Here is a 23,118-nt window from a genome sequence, read left to right as displayed (position 1 = left end):
CTTAAGATTCATGCATTTTACAATGTGTAAATTGGGGGGTTTTTTGAGAACTATAAACAACAACAAAAAATCATTAAACTTAAATGAACCTTAATTCTATTGGAGGAGGCTTCTGTTTTTTTGTAGGAAATGGGCTGAAGATGCTCATGAAGAGGGCTCTGAAGTTCAAGGATCCATTGCTGATGAAAATGATTAGGAATATTTCCCAGCATGATGGACCAACTAAAAATTTATTTATTGTAAGTATAGTTTCTTTGTTTCTGTCTATTAAAATAGCCTGAGAATTAAAGCTTTAAAGTGCTACATTTGGAAATAAAACTCTTACTGAGCTCTTATCCAATATTAACTCATGACCCAAGTTGCTTCTTCTGTTACCAACTTCCTTGTAAATTTAGCTTCTAGAAATCCCAATCTAAGTTTTAAAGTTGTTTTTGTTTTATGATCCCTACCCCTAACCCTTCCATCCTCACTCCAGTTTTCTTGCCTTTTAAACCATTGGCTTCTGGGGCACCTGGCTGGCTTCATTTGGAAGAGCATGCAACTCTTGATCTCAGGATTGTGAGTTTGAACCCCATGTTGGGTGTAGAGATTACTAAAAATAAATAAATAAATAAATAAATAAATAACTTTAAACTAATGGCTCCTGTAGCAATTTGGCTTAAGATTATTAAAATGAGAATCATGTTTGATACTTCTTTTTTTCTTCCTGTGGTTTACATTATCTGATTGGTTCTTCTGCAGAAATCATATTTTAAAATTTGTATTAAAATTCTCTTTTATTTAGGATTATGTTGGGGACCTTGCAGCCCAGATCTCTAATGATGAGGAAGAGGAGTTTGTGATTGAATGTTTGGGAACTCTTGCAAATTTGACCATTCCAGACTTAGACTGGGAACTGGTTCTTAAGGAGTACAAGTTAGTTCCGTACCTCAAGGATAAACTAAAACCAGGTCTGTGCTTAGTATTTCCCTTTTGCATAATCATTAAGTTATTTCTTTCTATTGTGGATAAGGCTGCTTGAGCAGTTTTTTGTGACCAGTATTATACTAGGCTACACGTTTTCTTCCTATACCTTTTGAGTGTCAGCTCCAGTTCGAGTTTCTTCTTCCCAGAAGGGTGGTCACTAGGTCTCCTCTTATATGTATGTATGCTTTTTTGTGACAATACGTTTCCTTAATATTAGTTTCCTTTCCCTATCCTGCTTATTTTTTTATCCTGTCTTTTTAAAATTACCAAATACCGTATCTAATGCACACAGAAAGTTCTTTGAGCCATTCAGATGACTCTTCTGTTTTCTGTGTTTACATTGTCATTCATTTGTATTTTCAGAGATGTATCTTCACTTCTCTACTGCCCTCCCCCACCACTATGAACTGTCTTCATTGAGCTTAGAAATGTGGGGAAGAGGACAAATTTATAAGTATATTAAGTAAGGATTCATAAGAACTGATTTAGTAGCTTACAATATTCTGTGCATTGAAGTTTTGGTAATATAAATGGTTTTAGATCAGGACATTGCAGTGAAAATTTTCTGTGGTTTTGACTTGACTAGGTGCTGCAGAAGATGACCTTGTCTTAGAAGTGGTCATAATGATCGGAACTGTGTCTATGGATGACTCTTGTGCCGCGCTGCTAGCCAAATCTGGGATAATCCCTGCACTCATTGAATTGCTAAATGGTAAATTATAATTTATTTTAATTTATTTTTATGTTAATATATAAACAGGATATTAGTTTACACTTTTAAATATAAAAGGTCTGCAATCATGAAATACTAATATTCTATCTTCTTTCTGTTGAGCTTTGTGTTGATTGAATCAGATCTCCTATCTTGTGCAAACCCTTTTTTTAATATCTTGAGTTCTAATCAGGAAGGTTCATTTGGAAGCTCATTCAAAGCATCCTATTCCCTCCTAGGTCCATTATTGTCCTCTAAACTTTCTGTATTGAAGAAAATGTTCTCTATTTGTGCTGCCCAAGGCATGTGGCTGTTGGGACTAAGAATCTGTATTTTGTATTTAATTAGCCACAGTGGCTATGGTTACAGTATTGGACAATGAGGGCTGGATAGAGTTTTTCCCTCACATTTGTGTTGTTTTTAAGGGGCCAGGATTCATTGTTTTCCACATTGTATACAAAATCTATCTGAATCTAATGTTACTCTGTTATCGTCAAGTTCTCTAGAACCTTGTGTTAGTGTACTTAGGCTGCCATAACAAAAAGACTGGGTGGCCTAAACAAAAAAAATATATATTTTTTTCTCATAGTTCTGGAGGTTGCAAAGTCCAAGATCAAAGTGCCAGCCAGTTTGGTTCCTCCTAAGGCCTTTCTTCCTGGCTTCCAGAAGCTCACCTTCTTGATGTGTCATCACAACCCCACAGGGCAGAGAGCACAAGCGAGAGAGTACAAACACACGCTTGATGCTCTGGTGTCTCTTCTTATAGGGATACTACTCCTGTGGGGTCAGGACTCCACCCTTATGACCTCATTTGACCTCAGTTACTTCCTTATAGACCTGTCTCCAAATTAAAGTCATATTTGGGGTTAGAGCTTTAATATAGAAATTTTGCAAAGTATGGGAAGCCTAAAAAGACACTCTAATCTCAATCTTTCCTGTACGGGTATAATATATGTGCATTTTGTATTATTTTAATAGACTTTTTTGAAGTATAGCATACATAAAAAAAATAGAAACATATAGCTCAATGATTTTTCAAAATGAGCACACCCATGTTACTTCCATTCACATAAGGAAATGAAACATCACCATCACCCTAAAAGTCCTTCCTGTGTCACCTCCCAGTCCTTATCACCCTCTCCAAATTGGTTTCTGTCCTTTCTTTTACTGCATATAGATTACTTATGCCTGGCTTTGAACTTTATAGAATCCAGTTTTTTTTTTTTGCCTTACGTTATAGTGTGAGATTCGTCTATGTTAAAAAGTGTGTTTCTTCTCATTGCTGTATAATATACTATTTATCCTTTCTACTATTGGTAGACAATAGGAGTTTTTTTGGTTTTTTTTTTTGATAGGAGAAGGGCTATTATAAATAATGTTCCTGTGAACATTCTTAAACCTTTCATTTGGTAAATATATGTATTCATTCCTATTAGACATATGCCTAGGACTAGAATTGTTGGGTCATAGGGTCCACATATGTTTGGCTTTAGTAAATAATACCAATATGTTTTTCAAGGTAGTTGTGCCAATTTTCAGTCCCACCAGCAATGTGCAAAAGTTCTAGTTCTTCTATATTACCCCAATATCTGGACATTATTGGTCTCTTTAATTGTAGAGTGGCGGTTTTAATTTGCATTTCCCTAATGACTAATAATTGAGTACCTGTTTGTATTTATTGGCCAGTTAGCTATGGCTAATAAAGTTAAGTACCTATTTAAGTCTTTTGTCCATCTCTCTCTTTTGAATTTTTAAAAATTTGATTTGTAAATTCCTTAACATAATACATTTTAATAGGTTATCTAGAGATAATACCTCCATATTTGAAGTGTTCCTACATATAGTATATATATATTTACTTTGATCCACCCTTCTCACAGCCAGGAGTTTTCAGATTAGAAATAATTAAAAGAGAGGTAGTTGGAAGATGTAAGTGAAGACAATGTAGTTGGCAGAGTGAGAATGGGGATTTTCTGATGAGCTGGAGAAAGTTGAAACAAATGACCCATCTTCTTGAATTGCTGTTCCACATTGATTATGATTGAGAGAGCTGAGATATGTATAAAGCAAGCTGACAGAGCCAGCTCAGAGTGTTTTACTATGTTTTAATGTTCTGTGCCATGAGGTTATCATAAGTAGAAGCTGTCTACCTCTCTTTTTAAGAGATACATGGATTTCTGGGAATATAGTCAATAATACTGTAATAACATATGTTGACGGGTGGTGACTACTCTTACATGGTGAGCATTGAATGATACATAGAATTGTCGAATCACTGCTGTACATCTGAAATGAATATAATATATGTCAACTATACTTCAATAACAAAATAAAATAAAGAAATATATGGGTTTTCAAGATTAAAACTCGGGGTTAAGTGAGGGAACCCTGTATACCAAGAGAGTAATTAATGGAATTTTAGCCCAAGTAGTCTGGGAGAGTGGTACCTTGGCAAGAAGGTAAAGGAAATCCTTTGGACTTTAAGGGACCCACAATTTATTCTACACCACTAGTTAGATGCTCTGTTGACCCGTAAATCTTTGTCTGACAGATATCGTTGAACTGTTGTCAAGAGTTGACAAAAAAACTATTAAAAAATCAAATTTCATAACCAGTACCTAAAAATTAGATTTCTGTAAGTGTTGCTTTTGCCATTGCATGTTAATCAGTGGACATAAGCTATTCTGTTAAACTATTCTCTGTATGATATTAAACATTTATTAATTACTTGTGATTATATAACACTTTTTACTATTATAATCAATTTGATTAAAACTATAATAACTTATTATTTCATGACGATAAGTAAAATTTAATTTTGTTATTAAGAACTGTTTTTCTCATGTAAAGTCAATATTATACAGACAGAACCAGATTTATTTCACAAATTAGAATTGCTTTAGAAATTCTTATGATGGACCAAACCAAAAACAAACAAGTGTTAGTAAACTAGTGTTGCCATTTCACATTAGGGACATAGAAGTTAATTTAATAATTTCTTTATACCTGTTGGCAAAATATAGTGAGAATTACAGAGAAGCACTGTCCTTCCGTTCTTCCAAAGTACAACCTGATCTTTTAAGACAGTCTCAATTAGTCTGGTTTAAACACAGAGCTGATATAATTTCTCTTTTTCAAAATCTTATTTTTTATCTTTGTTTTTCAAAGTATTTAACCTATTTAGTTGAACTGTAACCAAAATTACTAAAGCTTCTGAAAATATGTTATAAATTTCCTCACTGATCATCATCATGAAATTTAGAAAAAATACCTAAATAAAGATATAAATTGCATATGCCACCCATGTATTATAAATAATGTAAACTGGTTGTCCTTTACCTGTCTCCTGTCACTTTTAGTTTTCTCATTCTCCACTATTCCAGTCAATGTTTTTCAGTTTTATATATAACTATAGTATTCTTTCATTTGAAGTGTTCTGCTTCCTTTCAGCTCAACAAGAAGATGATGAATTTGTATGTCAGATAATTTATGTCTTCTACCAGATGGTTTTCCACCAAGCCACGAGAGATGTCATAATCAAGGAAACACGTATCCTTTTAATGTTTTCAATAGATGATGGCATTTCACATACTCAGAAAAAAATGCATCTTTAGGTATTTTTTCTAGCATATGTTCAAATAATGTAAAAATATCAAGCTTCAAAATAATTTTAGAAGGCAAGATATTTTTCATGGAAGCTGTTGACCGCAAATCAGTATATAGGTAGAATCTTGCAAACAATTCTATTAACTTGTCAGGGTGTGATTCCCAAGAACTTAACATATCAGAACTTCCTTCTCTATTAACTTAAATATCAGATGTTCCTAGGACTTTCCTTAGTAATCTTTCAATCTTATCATATTCACTCTACATGGGAAATACATCTGTTCCCATGACATCAGGTACCAACTATCTACTAAGTTTTTAATATCTTCAAAGTGTCTTTCTTGAGTCCTAGGCATTTGTTGCTGTCATCTGGATGTCTTCCACCTATCTAAAGAGCATTATAATCAGATAGTCTGAATTTTAAGTTACCTTTTGCCACTTAAAAGCTGCAGGACCTTGGATAAGTTACCAAACCTCCCTTGAGCATAAAATCTTTCATCTATAAAATGGCTATAATATTAAAATGAAAAGAAGACCTCCTGCCCTATATGATTGTTGTTAAGTACTGATGGACTTAAAGTGCCTATAGTTGTTTCCAACAGAGACAGTAAGTGATAGTTTATCATTATTATGTTCAAAAGGATACTCGATAAGACCAATATCCTCTCCTGAAAAACAGTCTACCTTCTATATTCATAGTGGATAATAAAAGTACCATCCACCCGGTCTCATAGCTGAACGTTTTGTGTATGCAGTCTCTTTTACTACACATGATCATTCATAATGCAAACATCTGCCAAGTTCTAATCATCTAACAGATACTGTTAAGTGCTAGATATATAAAAAAGTCAGTCCCTATACTCAAGGAGTTTATAGTCTAATTGGAGAAATAGACAAGTAAATAAGAAATACAAAATTATAATTCAGTGTATTAATGTCATGAAGGTATGGGCACTGGGACAGGAGAGGATATATAACCAGATCTGGGGATGTCATGAAATGCTGGCAGTGGAAGTGGTATCTTAGATGAATGTGTGTGTGTGTGTGTGTGTGTGTGTGTGTGTGTGTGTTTTATCGTGATGATCTGCTTGTTTGTGTACAAAAAAAAAAATCTACTTTTGAACTCCACTGGTAAAGTTCTTCATTACCCATGTGAAAAATCTAAATTTAACTTGACCTTAATCTATTTTTCCAAAGTTCCCCCCTTTAACTCTACAATACACAGTTTTCTCTTAACACACCAAAATTTTTCATCATATCAGACAGGACCCATCTGTAGCCTCTTCGTGTGCCTTAGCAGCCTCAAATGCATTTGTCTCTTTCTTAACCTAATAATCTCAGCTCATCAAAGGCAGATTTATAACCCATCTTCTCAGTTAAGTCTTTCTAATGCAGTTAAGCCTCCCTCCTTCCCAGAAAGAACTTTAAATTGTGAATTTGTATGCCTATTTTTACCAAAAGATTTTGAGCTCTTCAAGCTTAAGGACCAGCTTTGTCTTCCTCATCTTTGTCTATCCTCAAAAGTTAACATAGTACCTGCCATGTGGTTAGTACTTGTTTGGTCAATGAACACATGTGTCTAAAGGTTAATACCCTTTTAAAATTAATACTTTGGGAGACTTTTTTTTTTTTAATGATCTGGGTCCTTGCTCAAAACATTTTACAACTCCTTCAGTGTTATATTCAAAGCCAATGACACACGCTTTAAGTATCATCTTTGGAGGAAATTGCCTTGCTTTTGAGGACATGATTAATTTCTGGAGCCATATAAAGTCTCCCAAGAGTCAAGTCTGAAGAATAACAAGTCTAACTGAGAAATATTAATTTTGATATGGGCTATCAATATGCAAATACTGTTTTGCCTTAACAGCTACATTAGAGAGATGATCTTTTATCACAAACTAATATTTTTAAAATGTGGCTTATAAACTGACTTCCTCAGGAAAATAAATTCCAATACACTCTTTTCAGCAGTGTTAACATCATTGGAATAAATTCACTTTCCCCAATGGTGTTCCATGGAACTTTTTTTTTATTAATAGTTGCTTAATGAAAAAAGGTTCTTTGATAAGTGTGTTGGGAATACACTGAATTAAACAGGCCTTCCTGCTACAGGGTCTTCTTGAAAACTTTAATATGCTTTTCTGGGTTGAGCATCTCTGAACATGAAACACATGTTAGTAAACATTAAAGAGAAAGCGTAGCTTTCCTAGGTAACTTCTTTGAAAGAGAACCTTTGTTTACATACATGTCATCACACTGGGTTTTTTCTGAGGATTAAAGAAGAATGAAGTATTTATAGTACATATTGTGTGCTAGTACATAGTGAATAAGTATGCATAAGTGAATAAGCGTTTCAACCCTGGTCTGTTTAAAATGTACTCTCAGTACCTTATTATCAAAGGTCACAATATTAAGACAACTTCCATTTGATTTTCCTTCTCAGTGTAACTTTATTTTCTCCCAAGTTTGATTTTTGTTAAGCCATTGGAGCTGAAGTGAGTACTTTTAAATAGTTATTCTGAAGAATATAATATGTTGATAATGGAGGGAATGGGGCATAAAAAATGTGCTGATTTAAAATTTTTACAAAAGCACCAAGAATACTACTTAGATCTGATGCTTTCATCCATGCCTTAAGATTGTAAAGATTGCTAGAGTGCTTTTGCCCAATGTTTTGGTGTTCAAAAACCAGGATTTTTGTTGATGTCAATGACATTTAAATATGTCTTGTTGTCTTTTGTCACATAATTGGAAATTATTATTAAAATATTTCACCATAATTTTAAGCATTTTGTGATTTTTGCTATGACTGATATACTTAAATTTTTAAATATTTATTAAGCAATAAACTATTTCTTTTTCCCATTTTTTAAATTTAGAGAATTTGATCAACCCTATTTCATTTTAAAATATTTTTTTTAAGATTTTATTTATCAGAGAGACAGAGGCAGGCAGAGGGAGAAGCAGGCCCCTTGCTGAGCAAGGAGCCCGATGTGGGACTCGATCCCAGGACCCTGGGATCATGACCTGAGCCGAAGGCAGATGCTTAACCGACTGAGCCACCCAGGCGTCCCAACATTATTTCATTTTAAACAGAATGAAAGAATCCTGATGTTTGAGATGGCTGGTGTAGACTTATATTAAGTAATAAGAAGTTTGAAATATTTAAAATAGATCTCAGCACGATTCATAGGAATTGAGAATCTAAAATTGAGAACCAATGCTATTGTAACAATTAATTTTCATACAACCCCAAAAACTGCAGAATGGGAAAATGAGCCAAATTTGACTTGGTCCTTTTTAGAGTCCCCCTGAGAATATATCATTCTGTATTTTAAATATAGCCTTTTTTTACCCCAAGAAAAATACTAAGTAGCCCTGGTAAGTAGAAGATGTGGGCTAACCTCTGTCTTGCTACTTGCTGTGAAATTTGATAAAAATTTTTTTGGCATTTTAATCGGTCCTGCAAAGAATGTCATTTGCTTATACATATGTGCTAAAGTTTCTTGGTGGAAACCTGTGGCTTCTGTTTCAAATACAAGTTTAACCAAGACCGACTGTATTAGAGATCCTAAGTTTTTCTTCACTGCCTTTTTTAGATTCACTGAGGTTTCTTGATTGATTTGAGTTTTCTTTATTCTTCCCTTTTCCCCTACTTATTTGTTATTTATTCCATTTCTTTTCTTTTGGGAGTTAAACCCAAATTTCAACATGTATCCTCTCCAATTTTAAAGGACTGTATCCTTCTACTTTTAAGTCTAATGTTTCCACTTCCATCTTCTATGTTATTTACTATCTAGTATAATTATTTCACCTCATTTTTATAACATTTTTATAACATTTGAAAATGAATTATTGTTTTAGTTATTGCCTTTTAAAAACCAGTGCTTATTTAAGATTTAGAATGTGTTGACCTATTCCCTTGTTTACTGTTTTTTTTCTTGAATTCCATTTCTCTATTTCTCTGCGTTGATTTTCTTTCATAATTACATTCTCTTATACTGCTAAGTGAATATCTATGGATAATAAAATATATCTCTATCTGAAAATAGCTAGCATCTTTTCTTTAGTAATAATTTAGCAGAATATGAAGTTTTAGATTGCTAGTTATTTTTCTCAGCAATTGAAAGGTATTTTTCTATTGTCTTCTTTCCTGAATTGATGTCAGTGTGAAGTCTGTAGTCTGCTAATTATCGGTATCTGTCATAAAGTCTGATGACAGTTTACTTTTCTTTCCTTTATAAATGACTTTGATTTTTTGCCAGTAAGACCAGAGGAATGTTTGTTTTTTTTAAAGCGAAGTAGCTTTATTAGAATTTGACTTGGTATTCATCATCCTTGCTTGATTTTTCCAAGTATCAAATGTGATCTTTCAGTATGTAGTTCTTCCCCCCCCACACAATTTTAGGAAAGTTCTCTTGAATTATAGTTTTTAGTTATTTGTTCTGTTTGATTGCTTTTGTTGTCTCCTTTGGAATTTCTATTATGTTGGATCTTCTTTGCCTCTCTTCAATATTTGTCATCTTCTAATATTTTCTCTATTTATTTTTAAATTTTACAAATTTTCTTTCTTTTTACCTTCTATTTCTCTTGGAGTTTTATCTGTTGTTTTTGTTTACTCATATATTACTATAAATTTAGTTCTTATATATCTGAAATGATTTTCACTTTTATTTTTAGTTCTTTTCTGAATTACTTTATTTCTTTGAGTTTTCTAATTTTGATTTATATTGTTCTTTTACATATATTCTATTGTTTTCTTAAATTCTTTTATTTCTTTTTGAAATAGTAGGTTATAGCTTCCATTTTTTATGTGAAAATGTCTTATTTTTCCCATAATAACCATATACAAAATATGACTGTGATTCTTTTCTGTTAAAATTTTGTGTTAAATTAATTTTCCTGAACCTTTAGGTGGGCCAGCACCTAAAGTTTTATAGCGATACAACTCTACCGCTCCCTCTTCAGTTATTTTCATGATTTTCATGTTTTCAAAAATAGGACCTTGTACTTTCTGAGATTTACTGGCTTTATTTTCCTTTATTTTTATTTAGTGTTTTTTTTCTTTTTTATTTCTGTTATCCTTGTCTTTTAAACAAATGAAATATTAAATGTTTCTGGTCATCTTTTATTAATGATTCTATTTTAAAATTTGAAGTTAGATTTCATGGCAGCATTTGAATTTAGAGAAATGTGGGATTTTCTTATATGCTTGAATAGCCTCAATCTCAAATGCAGTTTGTATCTTTAACCACTTTATTCAGAGGCTCCAGCATATCTCATAGATCTGATGCATGATAAAAATAATGAAATCCGAAAGGTCTGTGATAATACATTGGATATTATAGCGGTAAGTAATTTTTCTTATTATGCAAAGTGTAATAATAGTCTTCATTTGGGAGAAAAGAAAACTTTGTACACCTGTTTAGAACTTTGCATTTCATGTAGATGCAAACTTGTATTTTGGTAAATCTCTGAAAATACAGTGATATTAAATTCATGCTTTAAACATTAAGACCTTTGGCTTTCAAATTTTTAAGTTTAGGCTCCTTAAGGTTTTATACATATTCAGAGTTTTAGCTTTTGTCTACATGTCATCTCAGAATCACCTGTTTTGCAGAGAAATTATTGCATAGGAGCAGGGGTTTGATGAGAATTCCTACCAAAGCTCAACACAGTCAGTTTTACAATTTGGCCATTAAACTCTTTTAATAAGTCAATTATTATTTCAGTGATTTGATTTTTGTCATATGCATATACTTGTTTGTAAGTTGCTTTGGAATGGAATGATGAAACATACAAAAATAATGTTATTCATAACTGTAGAACTCTATTTTTTTAATATTTTATTTATCTATTTGAGAGAGAAAGAGTGCATAAGCAGGGGGAGCAGCAGAGGGAGAGGGAGAAGCAGACTCCCCACTGAGCAGGGAGCCTGACCCATGGCTCAATTCCAGGACCCTGAGATCATGACCTGAGCAGAAGGCAGATGCTTAACCTACTGAGCCACCCAGGCACCCTCTGTAGAGCTTTTTAAAGGACATATAACTGAAGGAATATAATCAGAAGGGTAATCTGAGTCCTGGATTAGAAACATGTTCTCTGTGTACACTTTTCTTCAGAAATCATGCTCATGCTGCCCACCACAGTCTTCTGCCTAGATTTGGGCCTTGCACCTGGGATATGCCATATACAAGATTACTTTAAATGTTTTTTCACTTATGGCATATACTGCTGCACAAACTTGCTTGCTTCCTTCTTTGAACTGGATTAATACTTTTTATTTTGACTCACTTATCACTTCTCAGCCTTTTGGCTAAGATCAAGTGTATTTTGACTCACCTAAAAAGCTTCTTGAATATAGCCTATTCAGTAGTTTTCGAAGTTTAACTTAAGCTTTTTAAAGGATCAGAATAACATTTTAAAGAATCAGTTAACAACTTTATTAGAAATCCTCTAAGTTGGCATTTGTGCTAGAGATTTCATTAGGAAATCAGACAATCACTATCAGGTACCTTCTTGTCAGTTTCCTGCATTTTATTTCAGAAATTGATCTTATTTGATATCATCTGCGTTTTGGATTTGACTGAGTATATCATTACTGGTTTAAACATTTTTTTTTTCCTTAGAGAGCACATGTGTGCGGTGGGGGAGAAACAGAGTGGGAGAGAGAGCAAGAATCTTAAGCAGGCTCCACGCCTAGTGCGGAGCCCAATGCAGGGCTCGATCTCACAACCCTGAGACCATAACCTGAGCCAAAATCAAGAGTCATACACTCAACCAACTGAGCCACCCAGGTGCCCCATCATTACTGATTTAAAACTAAATGAGTACGTTGGCATTTTAGCTTTGATCTCTAAATTAAAATAAGGAAATTTTACATGTTAAATTCTTACTCCAGTAAGATGTTTCATACATGTAGGCCCCTGGTCACAGGGCTTATAAATAGAGAATATTTATTACTCCTAGAGAATAATTTCATGGCTCATATACTATTTTCTTTTTTTTTTAAGATTCATTTATTTATTTTAGAGGGGAAGGGCAAAGGGAGAGGGGGAAAGAATCCCAAGCAGACTCCCTGCTGAGCATGGAGCCCAACCCATGGCTCAGTCCCAGGACCCTGAGATCACAACCTGAGCTAAAATCAAGAGTTGGACACTTATCTGACTGAGCCAGCCAGGTGCCCCTCATATACTATTTTCTAGTAGATTACTAATGTCAATGTTGTATATAAAGTATATAGTATAAGAATAAAAAACTTTTTAAAGTTCTGTTTGTGATTATCTTACCTTAAGCAATGAGGAAAGGAAAAAAGATGTCAGTTTGTTATGGATAGCTTTTAGCATACTTTTAAAATTACCTTCTTGTTTGAGAAAAGGTAGATGGAAGGCAATAACGTTTAGATTTACATATTAGGCATGTTTGGTTTAGAACGTAAATTAGTGATAGTTCCAAATTGCCAGCTCAGTCTTATTATAAAAATATTTAGAATAAAATAAGATAAAAAAAATTTTACTCCCAATTATTTTTAAACTCTGAGCTCAAGTCTCTCATCTTAAACAGGAATTTTCCCCACCCTGTGTCTACCTATTTTTTCTAGATGGCCATCCTAGCGCGTGCTCTCTCTCTCTCTCTCTCTCTCTCTCTCTCTCTCTCTCTGTAGAACCAGTGTTTTGGGAAAAACTTGTCTACATATTACTTCCTTCACTTCATTTCCCCTCATCCTCCTTTCAACCTATACCAATTCTGGCTTCTGCCTCCATTATTGCACTGATATGGTTCTCACTAAAGTGACCCTGGCCTTCATTTTTCTAAATCCAATGAGCATTTTTAATCTTCATTTTACTTTGTTGATCTTACCATCCTTAAAGGAATTTATAAATCCTGATCAGAGTTAAAATGTAAACAAAGAAAATTATTTAGGTAATTATTTTTTACAAAGAACCTTGTTGATAAGATCTTCAAAGAAGAATAATCAGCAAAATGAAACTGGTGACAGACATATGGCTCCCTAAGCTGCTATCTGATCACTTGACTTAGTATTAAAAAAATTTGAACAAGGAATCTGAAGGTTCACCTAGTCTCTCTATGACTCTCCACATGAGACTTAACAAAGTAAGTACTTGATATGATGCCAAGTAATTTTGGATTGTTTCATTTCACGCATTGGAAAACTTTAGTCTGACAAGATATTTAGAAATAATAAACTTATTAAATACAATATTTAAAGATATTCATGTTTGAATTATGTGATTTTAAAAGTCCTGCTGTGCTACCCAACTGAGTCATATTCATAGATAAGCTTCTTACATGGAAAGAAGTGGTCTACAGCTGATAGAAGGGCTAGAAACATCCCACATTCTGCTGGAAGAATGTTTCTTTACCTTTCTGCTGTTATACACTTATGAGTGTCAAGGCCTGGTTCGGTTTTAGTTTGATAGTAAGGAATTGCACCATTGGGAGCAGCTTCTTCCCAAAACTTTTTCTCCAATTCTCCGTTGGGTAGGGTTTTTGATCTTATATTCAACTTTTGGCTTCTATAACATGGCAAATTGGTTTAACAGAGTATTGCTCTAGAATACAACTGATTCTAGTTCTCTCACCTGCTGAATAATCTCAGACAATTTATAACTTTTTGAAGATTCAGTATACAATGATGTTTCTGAGGATTAGAGAGTTATTGTTAGTTAGGGTTAGAGAAAATATGAAGCATCTACCACATGATGGTCACTCTCTGTTTTGTTCAAACTAGACCAAAACTCAGACCTTGTTGGGAAGTTTATATGTTGATTACATATCTGGACCAACATTTTCTTTCCTTGGTACAATTAATTATCTACATTATTTTCTGATCATTTAAATTTTTTAAATGGTATTAGAAGATAATCTGTTCACTGTTTGGATTTAACTATGGAAAGTTATTTGGAGTATTATTTTGGCCAGACATATTACTATTTACAGTTTACTTTAAAATTATTCTGCAAAATGGCTAAATTTGGTATTTTAAAACTCCATGTCAGAGCAGTTCTAAATAGGGTAATTAACTGAAAGACCTTGATTAGGACAGTGTGGTAAACAAGAATCTGCCTTTTCTAGTGTAGAAGTGCCTCATCTGTTAAATTACTCATGTTCTGAATCTGTGGTGACTTATTTTAATTTGGACTCAATTTATCCACTAACCTTAGACCAGAGTTATACTCCTACATTGCTAGGCCTCCTTATTTGGGAGAAATTTGAGGAGTGGGCCTTTTTAATGCATTAGTAAAATGACAGCTTCTCAGGTTCACTTGGGACATGACATAGCTGCCAGTCTGGTTCTTTGAGCTCAGACTTTATTACTGATCATGACTCAGGCTGCTATTTGCTTGTCCTGAATCTTTTTCAAGAGTAAAACAAGAGGAAATTGACTTAATTCGAAACAGGAGAAACTTTGATTAGACACAGCAAAGATGATGAAGCACTAGAAATAAGCTGTCAAGGGAGAATGTAAAGCCTCTGTCCAGTTAGCATTAGTAATAACTAAATATCCAACTTTCTGCAATAGTTAGAAACCTGCCTAGAATGGGAGTGGATGATCTCTTAAGATTCTTTTTACCTCTTATATGGACTTATATCTAGTATTCTCAGCATGACTATGTACTATAATAATAAAAAAATTTTTAAAAAAAAGAGCTAATGAGAATATTTGTAGCTTAAGACAATTTAAGAAAGCAAACTTCTTTTTTATTCAAGACAGCGTGGAATAATAAGAAACATTTAGATACTTTGCAAGCCTTAGGGAAATATGCCTTCTGCAGTAAAGAACTTGTCCCCCAAATTATGGAAATGTTACATTAGTGATGATTTGTTTAATGTGTCTGGGCCCAAGCTCTCAATTGGTGACTTGAAACAGATGTGTGGTAGTAGTAATTTTTGTACCCTAGAGGATTATATGGTGATGCGGTCTCTCTGGGCTCATCAGCAAGTTGTCACCTGTCTGACTAGGCCTTACATGTAGCTCTGGGAGGCAGGGACTGGAGGAGATGCAGAGAGGAGTGGCAAGAGGAGGAGAGAGGAGCCTAGGTTCTTAGTCTTCCAAGGGGATATGTGGCAGGTGATTGTTGTCTCTTCTCCTCCAAGCCTTGGGAATCCTGAAGGGAAGAACAGAATCCTCTAATCGTAGAGAGCTTCTAAAAACCGAATTAGATTTTTGTCCTTCAGTATTTCCTCAACTTTGCATGAAGTATTTGATAACCTCATAAATTCTTCCCCAGTTGGTAAACAAATTCCTCCACTGACATTACTGGGTTGTAAAACATTTAATTTATTTTATTAAGGACATACTGTGTTAAAACACTAACACACAGGGAATACAAAACTCAACAACACAAAGTCCCTAGAATGTAAAGTTTACATTCTAGACTTTAGAAAATAGCAGGATACTGTCATCTAGACTTGAGCTTGCCATCCAGGAGCAGTAATACTCTATGGCCCTATCAATAGATGTTCCGTACAAATGGCATATTGTATCTATAAGGTATTTATGGGGAAAGGGACATACCTAGGTTTTCTGGTAAAAGACAAAAAAAAGTTGTCTTTCTAACTAGGCACAGGCCATGTGATTTGATACTAACAGGTTTGTGTCACAGATTTTGAATGGCGGCCCTTTTTTTTTTTTTTTTTTTTTTAGTAAATCTAATTATGATCATGGGCAGATTGTGTATATTTTAATAACCTGGAATTAATACCTAGTTTTAGTATTTTAAACTTGGAAAGCAAGACGCTATCTTTATTCCTGGATAGTCAAAATTATATTTAATCGACTGGTGTTTTGGAATGAGATAAACCAATGTAGGTTTACTATAACCTCTAAGACATCAGTTGGTATGGTCCCCACAAAAATTACCAGACAAGCCTGTGTCCTACAGAAGTTTATTAATCTTACCAGCAAGGGAAAGCACTTTAAAAAGATGTCTTATAACATCTTAGAAAGGGAAGTTATAGAGAAACTTTCATAGGATTAGATTAAGGTTAACATTAGAATCAGATTATTTTGGGACAGGCTTTCAAAAGCAGAGAATGGGTAGGGATTGGGTAAAATGGGTAGATGGCAGTCAGTTTTAACTGGCTTACAGGTTGGGCACAGGCAGAGAACAGAGACTTTTAGGTGAGTTGTTGACAGAAAACTACTGAGGTGTTCTTTCCAGAGCAGGTGGTGTTGGTTCTTGCTTGATAGTCTTGGTACCAATTTTCATTGCTCAGGCTTGTAAGTTAGATTTTTCTCAATTCTATACAATCGAATTGTGTTTTTTTGTTTTTGTTTTTTTTTTAAGATTTTATTTATTTATTTGACAGAGAGAGACACAGCGAGAGAGGGAACACAAGCAGGGGAAGTACGAGAAGGAGAAGCAGGCTTCCCACCAAGCAGGGAGCTCAATGCGGGGCTCGATCCCAGGACCCTGGGATCATGACCTGAGCTGAAGGCACACGCTTAACGACTGAGCCACCCAGGCGCCCCTCAAATTGTGTTTAGAGAGATGAGTTTGGTTAGCCCTCTTCTGGAGTTCATTTTGATACTGTGTAAACCTGAAAGACAGAAATTTAGGATATTCTTCTAGCTTGTTAGAATATAGAATATATATGTATATATATATTTGATATGAATGTGATCATATGTATATGTATTCCTTGCTAGTTTTATGCATGTTGCTTTATTGGTTTTTTTAATTGGCAATAGTTGGATTCGAAAGAAGCCAAGCATAGTACGAAAGATAAAAATCAAGATTTCTTACTTAAATAAATTTCATTTAGTTCTATTTTTAACTTTGTGTCCCTATTGAACATGATATTTGAAATGATATTGCACAGATGAGCCTCCTCAGCACTTTAAGCAGAGGTTGAAGAGATAATTAATTATATTTGAGGTCTGGTTAGAAAATGTCATAGTCAAGACTACAGGACAAAACTTGGGATAGTACTGTTGAGAAATAGGTAGTATGTGCATAAAAGTCAACTTTGTTATGTATGTATAAACACATAATTATGTGTATATCTATATTTACTTATCCTGTACATATAATCAGATAAGTTTTTCTAAGCTATAAAAAAGCATCTTTTTAGCAGCTATTACCTTAACCTTAATGAGCAACTAAATTACTCTAGATCTGCTTTAATTTAGTATGAAGAAGTGTATTAAATAAACCATATTACATTCTCAATTAGGGGGCTGTCACATTAAAGGAGAAAGGACAATCTGTTTTCCATCAGTTATGTTAGAACACAAAGCAGATCTATGTAGCTCTATGTTATCCTATAGTGTGTTAATCAGATACAAGGTGTGACGGAAGCCAGTTACAAAGAGTTCTCCTGATAGTGAACAGGCTCTGATAATAGGTTGGTTAAGGCTTCACGATGTTTCTGTGGTTAAGTAGTAAACAAAATGATGTAGGACTTCAAAAAGGATGGCACATTCCATTTAAAATCAAACCATAAGTCTTTCATGACACTTTAGTTTTTATGGAAACTGAGTGCTTAAGATCATGTCAGGAGCTGAGAAAAGAAAATAAAAAACAAAGCATGTGTACCTTTAAATACAAGACAAACTCGAGTCTCAAAGCAAGGATATCAGGGTATCCTTGTTGTAAAAAGAAGCATTTCAAAAATGAAGAAAAAACAACTATATTCCTGGAGTATTTCCACAATGGCTTGATAAGTTTTTATGACGTATCTTGGCTGTGGTTGAGCTATGACATCCCTGAATTCCAGCTATTTCCTGACAATGGGGGAAAGGGTGTTTAAGAGAGAAGGAGAGATTTGGGGGAGAAGGGTTAGAGAGAACAGATTTTAGTTGATATATGTTGACTTTATTAAATTTTTGACACTGGATATTCTTTTAGAGTTGCTATTTAATTTTTTAAAATAAACTCCTTAGACTGCTAGTATTCTTCAGTTTTGGGGGATAATTATTTCAACAGCTTTATGAAATAATGGTATTAATCATAGATTTTTATTTATAGAATGTTAGAACTTCAGTAAATCTTAGATTTGTTTCATTTTAGAAATGAAGAATCTGAGACCAAAAGGTATTAAAATACCTGTAGAAGGTTGCTTATTTCTATTAGTATCAGAGCTAAACACAGAACCCAGGCCTCCTAACTCCTAATCCAATGTTCTTTGAATTATACCTTACCATAATATCATTAATACCTATAAATTCAGACTCTCAGACACAAAGAAACTGCCTTTGCTATGGCTGCTAAACTATACTCATTGTGGATAGATAAAGAAGATAGTTGAGGTATGATAAAGCTTTTACTGGTTTTCACTAAAATGGAAGAGAAAGGAGAACAAAAAAAAAAGTGGGAGGAGGTCACGGGAGAGGAGCACACATAGAGACCAGGGCTGGGGAAGAGTTACATGTAGTAGGTTGTTAACATGATATTAGGAAAGTAGATCTTCATTTTGAGATTGTCTTTTTTACATTTTTGGTCTTAAAATAGTCTTTTCTAGACAATAATAGTAGGTGGCAGTTGATTTACATTTAGCATCAGTCCCCAAAATTTGTTTTTGAAACTTTCCCAAAATCTAAAACTCTTGGGACCACTGTCCCAGCCTATTAGTTTAGTACTAAGTAGACTCTCAACAGCCATAAGCTAAAATACTCCATTTTCAAGAAACCTGGAACATAAAAATCAGTGTTTCAGAAACATAAAGATCAAAAGCCAGCATTGCATAGTGAAACAGTACTATCTCATTTGATTTTCACTAATGTTTACTACAAAGGAAAAGGAGAAGTCAATTATTTAAACCAATATTGTGTTCCTCATAACATACTTCATTCCAAAATGCTATATTTGGTAAACATTCAAATACCTGAAGCTGTATTATCACAACCTAGAGGAAATTTTTATGGCACAAGTACAATATATTAATAATGTTTCATATTTAGGTCCTAAATCTTAAAAATACATATTTTAAAATATTTCCTAAAGTTAGCAATTACTATTGGAATTAAGAAAGTCATTGAAAATCGATAGGATATATACAGTATTTATTTATTATGATTCTAGCTAGGTAATGGTATGGGTATTTTTTCTACAGTTTTTAGCTTTCAATAATGAAATAGTTTTACTGTTATAAATATTTTCACAAAGTCTTGTTATAACTGCTTGAGACTTTAAGGCCTTAATACTGGTTGGTCAAGGTTTTTTTTTTTTGCCATTTTCTTTGCTATGATCTATAACAATAAGCCACACATATTTACTAAATCTTAAGATTACCTCTCATGAAAACTCCTCTTGTCATTGTAGTGGATTCACTATAGTGGGAATCTGTAATCTTTGGATCATCTGCAAAACATAATTTTCTATATCCTAAATGATTACGGTATAGAATAACATATTTTTTTCTACTATTTCCTGAAGGAGAAACTGTTGTTTTCTGAAGAGCTAAGCAGGCAGCCATAGTGTTTTCATTGTGATCCTGTAAACAATAATGCACACATTAATCATTATGTTAGTCATAGAACATTAAGCCTATAGTTTTATAGTACAGAAATACTTAAAAGTTAGAATATTTTTTTTTTTTAAAGGGCAGTACAGGGATGCCTGGGTGGCTCAGTCATTAAACATCTGCCTTCAGCTCAGGTCATGATCCCAGGGTCCTGGGATGGAGCCCCATATCGGTCTCCCTACTCCACAGGAAGCCTGCTTCTCCCTCTCCCACTCCCCCTGCTTGTGCTTCTGCTCTCGCTATCTCTCTTTCTCTCTCTCAAATAAATGAGTAAAATCTTTAAAAAAGGGGGGGCAGTAACAGTCTGCATCATTGGTACTGTACTTTTTGGCCTTGTAATGTTAAGATATGCCTTGGTTCTATGAATTTATTCAGTCATAAACTGATCCAAAAAAAATGGTAAAAACTTCAGAGGAATTCAGATTGCATAAAAGTAGTCTAATTACATTTAGTGCTAGGTCTGTGCTAACTCACTGCCTTGGAAAATCAGCTTCCCCAAGACACTAACAAATCAAGCTTTAGTGTCAAAAGTTAGCCATGGATGCTCATGGATTTTTTAGCTTGTGTGTTTGGACTTCTGTCAAATGGTTAGATAGTCTGTGGATAGATAGTCTCTTTTTAAAATCTAAGCCTTGTGTGTGCACGTTCATTAATAAGAACATTGCTGTAAGCTTGAAGGGTGATAAGAAGGCTTAAGATTGAAGAAAATAGCATCTTTGTTACACATTTCTACATTACTGTATTTTTATTATTAGAATAGTAAAATCTTATGAGAAGCATGTAAGATAGTAATGCCTAGAATAAGCATGATTTTTTTTCTTTGTGCAGAGCATTACTCACTAGGCTAAATACATTTTATGGATATGTGATTTAAAGATTTTTTTAATGCTTTTGAGATTTTATTTATTTATTAGAAGAGAGAGAGAGCACTCGAGTGTGTGCTAGTGTGAGCAGAGAAGGTGGAGAATCCCAAGCAGATTCTGCACTGAGCATGAGCCAGACGCGGGGGCTTGATCTCACAACCCTGGACTATGACCTGAACTGAAAGGAAGAGTCGGATGCTTAACTGACTGAGCCACCCAGGCGCCCCAATTTACTTTTAAAATTATACCTATTTCTGTAACATTTCACAAATATTAGTAAGAAGCAAGTTTTACTCTCAGTGGAATAGCAAACCCCATCTTTTCTATGTTTTGAGCACTTGACTGGGTTTTATCTTCTGTTCCTACACTAGGAATCCATATGCTTGAACCTAAATGATAATAAAACAATCGTCATATGTTTTTTTGTCATCTTTCTTGAATACTTCTTCATTCAGATAATCAGATTTAAAATTTGTCTACCAAAATAAAAAGTTTGTTTCATACCTCTTGCTAAGTGAAACAAGCTAGTATTCACAAAAGAAACAATACCTATCAAATTAGTTCCAGTATTTAATGTAGATTTAATAGAATTTCTGGTATTAAAAGTATATTCTGGATATTATAAGGCATATTATAAGGCATATATTGATGACCTGTAACTAACTTATCTTTAAGGAAAAAAGCCAATTAGTATGGAGAATTTCTTGCCCCAAATACCATTTACTTTTTGTATATGCATTATTTTTTTTATCTTAACAGATAAGTTCATCCTTTTCTTCTCTAAGTGTATATGATTAATTCTTCTTAAATTATCTAGCCACTTCTAATGTGATGGTAATATATTTGTGTAGCCAACTTTGCAGCTAACACATACACTGTGCCACATAGAGAACCAAAAAGTATACTTGCAAAGTCACACATTTTAAAGAGGTTCAAAATTATATTTAGCATTTGGGCAAAATTATTTTAAAACTAATCACAGTGCTCATATTGCATAATTAGCACCACTTAGTATTACATCTAGTTTTGGAAACCCAAAGTGAACCATTCAGATCTGTAGCCAGTGAAACTACTTGTAACAACATCTCTGTGCTGTTATTTTTTTAATTCCCTCTTTCCCTTATACCCTCCCATGTGCGGCCAGGTCAGACCGAACATGACTGAGAATACCATGTGTTATAAAATAAACTTACCAGACCAGAAGCTACTTCCTCTCAAATCACTGCTTGGTCAACAATTCAACACATTTGTAGAACCTTAGAGCTGAAAGGTGACCTTGGAGTTCATTTATTATATTCTCATTACTAAAGAATCCATTCTATAGTGACCCTGACAAATATTCATTTGTCCTGTGTTTCATTACCTTTTCCACATTGCTAGCCCAAGGTTTACAATGCTGTCATAGCCACAACTAGCTGTGTGCACTTAGGTTAATACAGTGTTCTGGGCCTTGTTTTCTCATTTATAACATGACAATAATTATAGTACTTAAATCAGAGAGCTGTCACTTCAGTTAATTAACAGTAATGGCTAACATTAAGTGTTTTCAATATGGGTTTTCTAAATGCTTTATAGGTATTATCTCATTTTATCAGAACAACTTATGTGTAATCAGTAAATGGATGATTGTATAAATTATCATCATATCTCTTCACTGTAAGGGTACCAACAAGATGGGATTTGGTTTTAGCATTTATTGTTTATATCTAAATTGTCAATTTCAAATGTAGATTAAAATTGTAGATGTAACTTGGAGTAAAAAAAAAAACTCCTTTGGGGCACCAGGCTGGCTCAGTTAAATGTCGAACTCTTGGTTTCAGCTCAGGTGGTGATCTCATGGGTCCTGAGGTTGAGCCCTGCCTTGGACTCCAAGTGCTGAGGGGGGAGTCTGCTTGAAAATTCTCTCCCTCTGCCCCTCCCCCCACTCTTGCAGGCATGCACGCTCTCTCTCTTTCTCTAAAATAAATAAATCTTTAAAAAAAAGAACCTCAGTGATTTAAATATTGAAATTATAACAGCTGGCATTAGTAAATGTTTATTATTTTAAAAGTAAAATGCAATAATGTTTATAATCTATCTTTTATACAATTAAATTTTAAATAATTATATCAGGAAATAGATTGAGAACTAATAGGAATGTTAATATTTAACTATTAAAAAAAGAAAGCTTAATAATTTGGCAGCAAAATTGCCATTAGTAGTATCATAGCCAAAAAAATTTTCTACTTACCCCTCAGTCAAAAAGGGGCATCTATTATAGTTTCAAAGATGTACAGTATAGAACACACGTCTGACAGCAGATACTGCTAAGAGATTTATCAATAATGTGAAACTTCTAAAATTTAACAAGTAAAATTTTAACAAGATAATAATAAAGTTACAGTCTTATAAAATTTTAGACTTATTCTTACATCCCAGAAATTCCTTCTGTGCTGACAGTTTTTTACTTTGAGCCTTAGCTTTGGATGAAAATTGCTC

At 33.8% G+C, this 23,118-nt stretch overlaps 1 protein-coding gene across 4 annotated transcripts in view; it reads left to right on the top strand.

Annotated features, from left to right (window-relative positions):
- Window positions 1-23,118, top strand: part of KIFAP3 (kinesin associated protein 3) — a 223,801-nt gene that overhangs the window by 152,055 nt on the left and 48,628 nt on the right. For all 4 annotated transcript variants that reach the window (XM_073900002.1, XM_025877952.2, XM_025877955.2 and 1 more), the window contains 5 exons: window positions 127-239; window positions 785-950; window positions 1,553-1,678; window positions 5,129-5,227; window positions 10,552-10,637. In XM_073900002.1, coding sequence (XP_073756103.1) covers window positions 127-239; window positions 785-950; window positions 1,553-1,678; window positions 5,129-5,227; window positions 10,552-10,637 — 590 coding nt within the window. The remainder of the gene's footprint in view (window positions 1-126; window positions 240-784; window positions 951-1,552; window positions 1,679-5,128; window positions 5,228-10,551; window positions 10,638-23,118) is intronic.

Source organism: Callorhinus ursinus, unplaced genomic scaffold (genome assembly GCF_003265705.2).
Source record: "Callorhinus ursinus isolate GAN/ISIS: 27379988/994484 unplaced genomic scaffold, GSC_fseal_2.0 scaffold13, whole genome shotgun sequence".
NCBI classification, from domain to species: domain Eukaryota; kingdom Metazoa; phylum Chordata; class Mammalia; order Carnivora; family Otariidae; genus Callorhinus; species Callorhinus ursinus.
Note: the sequence above shows the minus strand (reverse complement) of the source record. Positions and strands in the feature narration are given on the sequence as shown.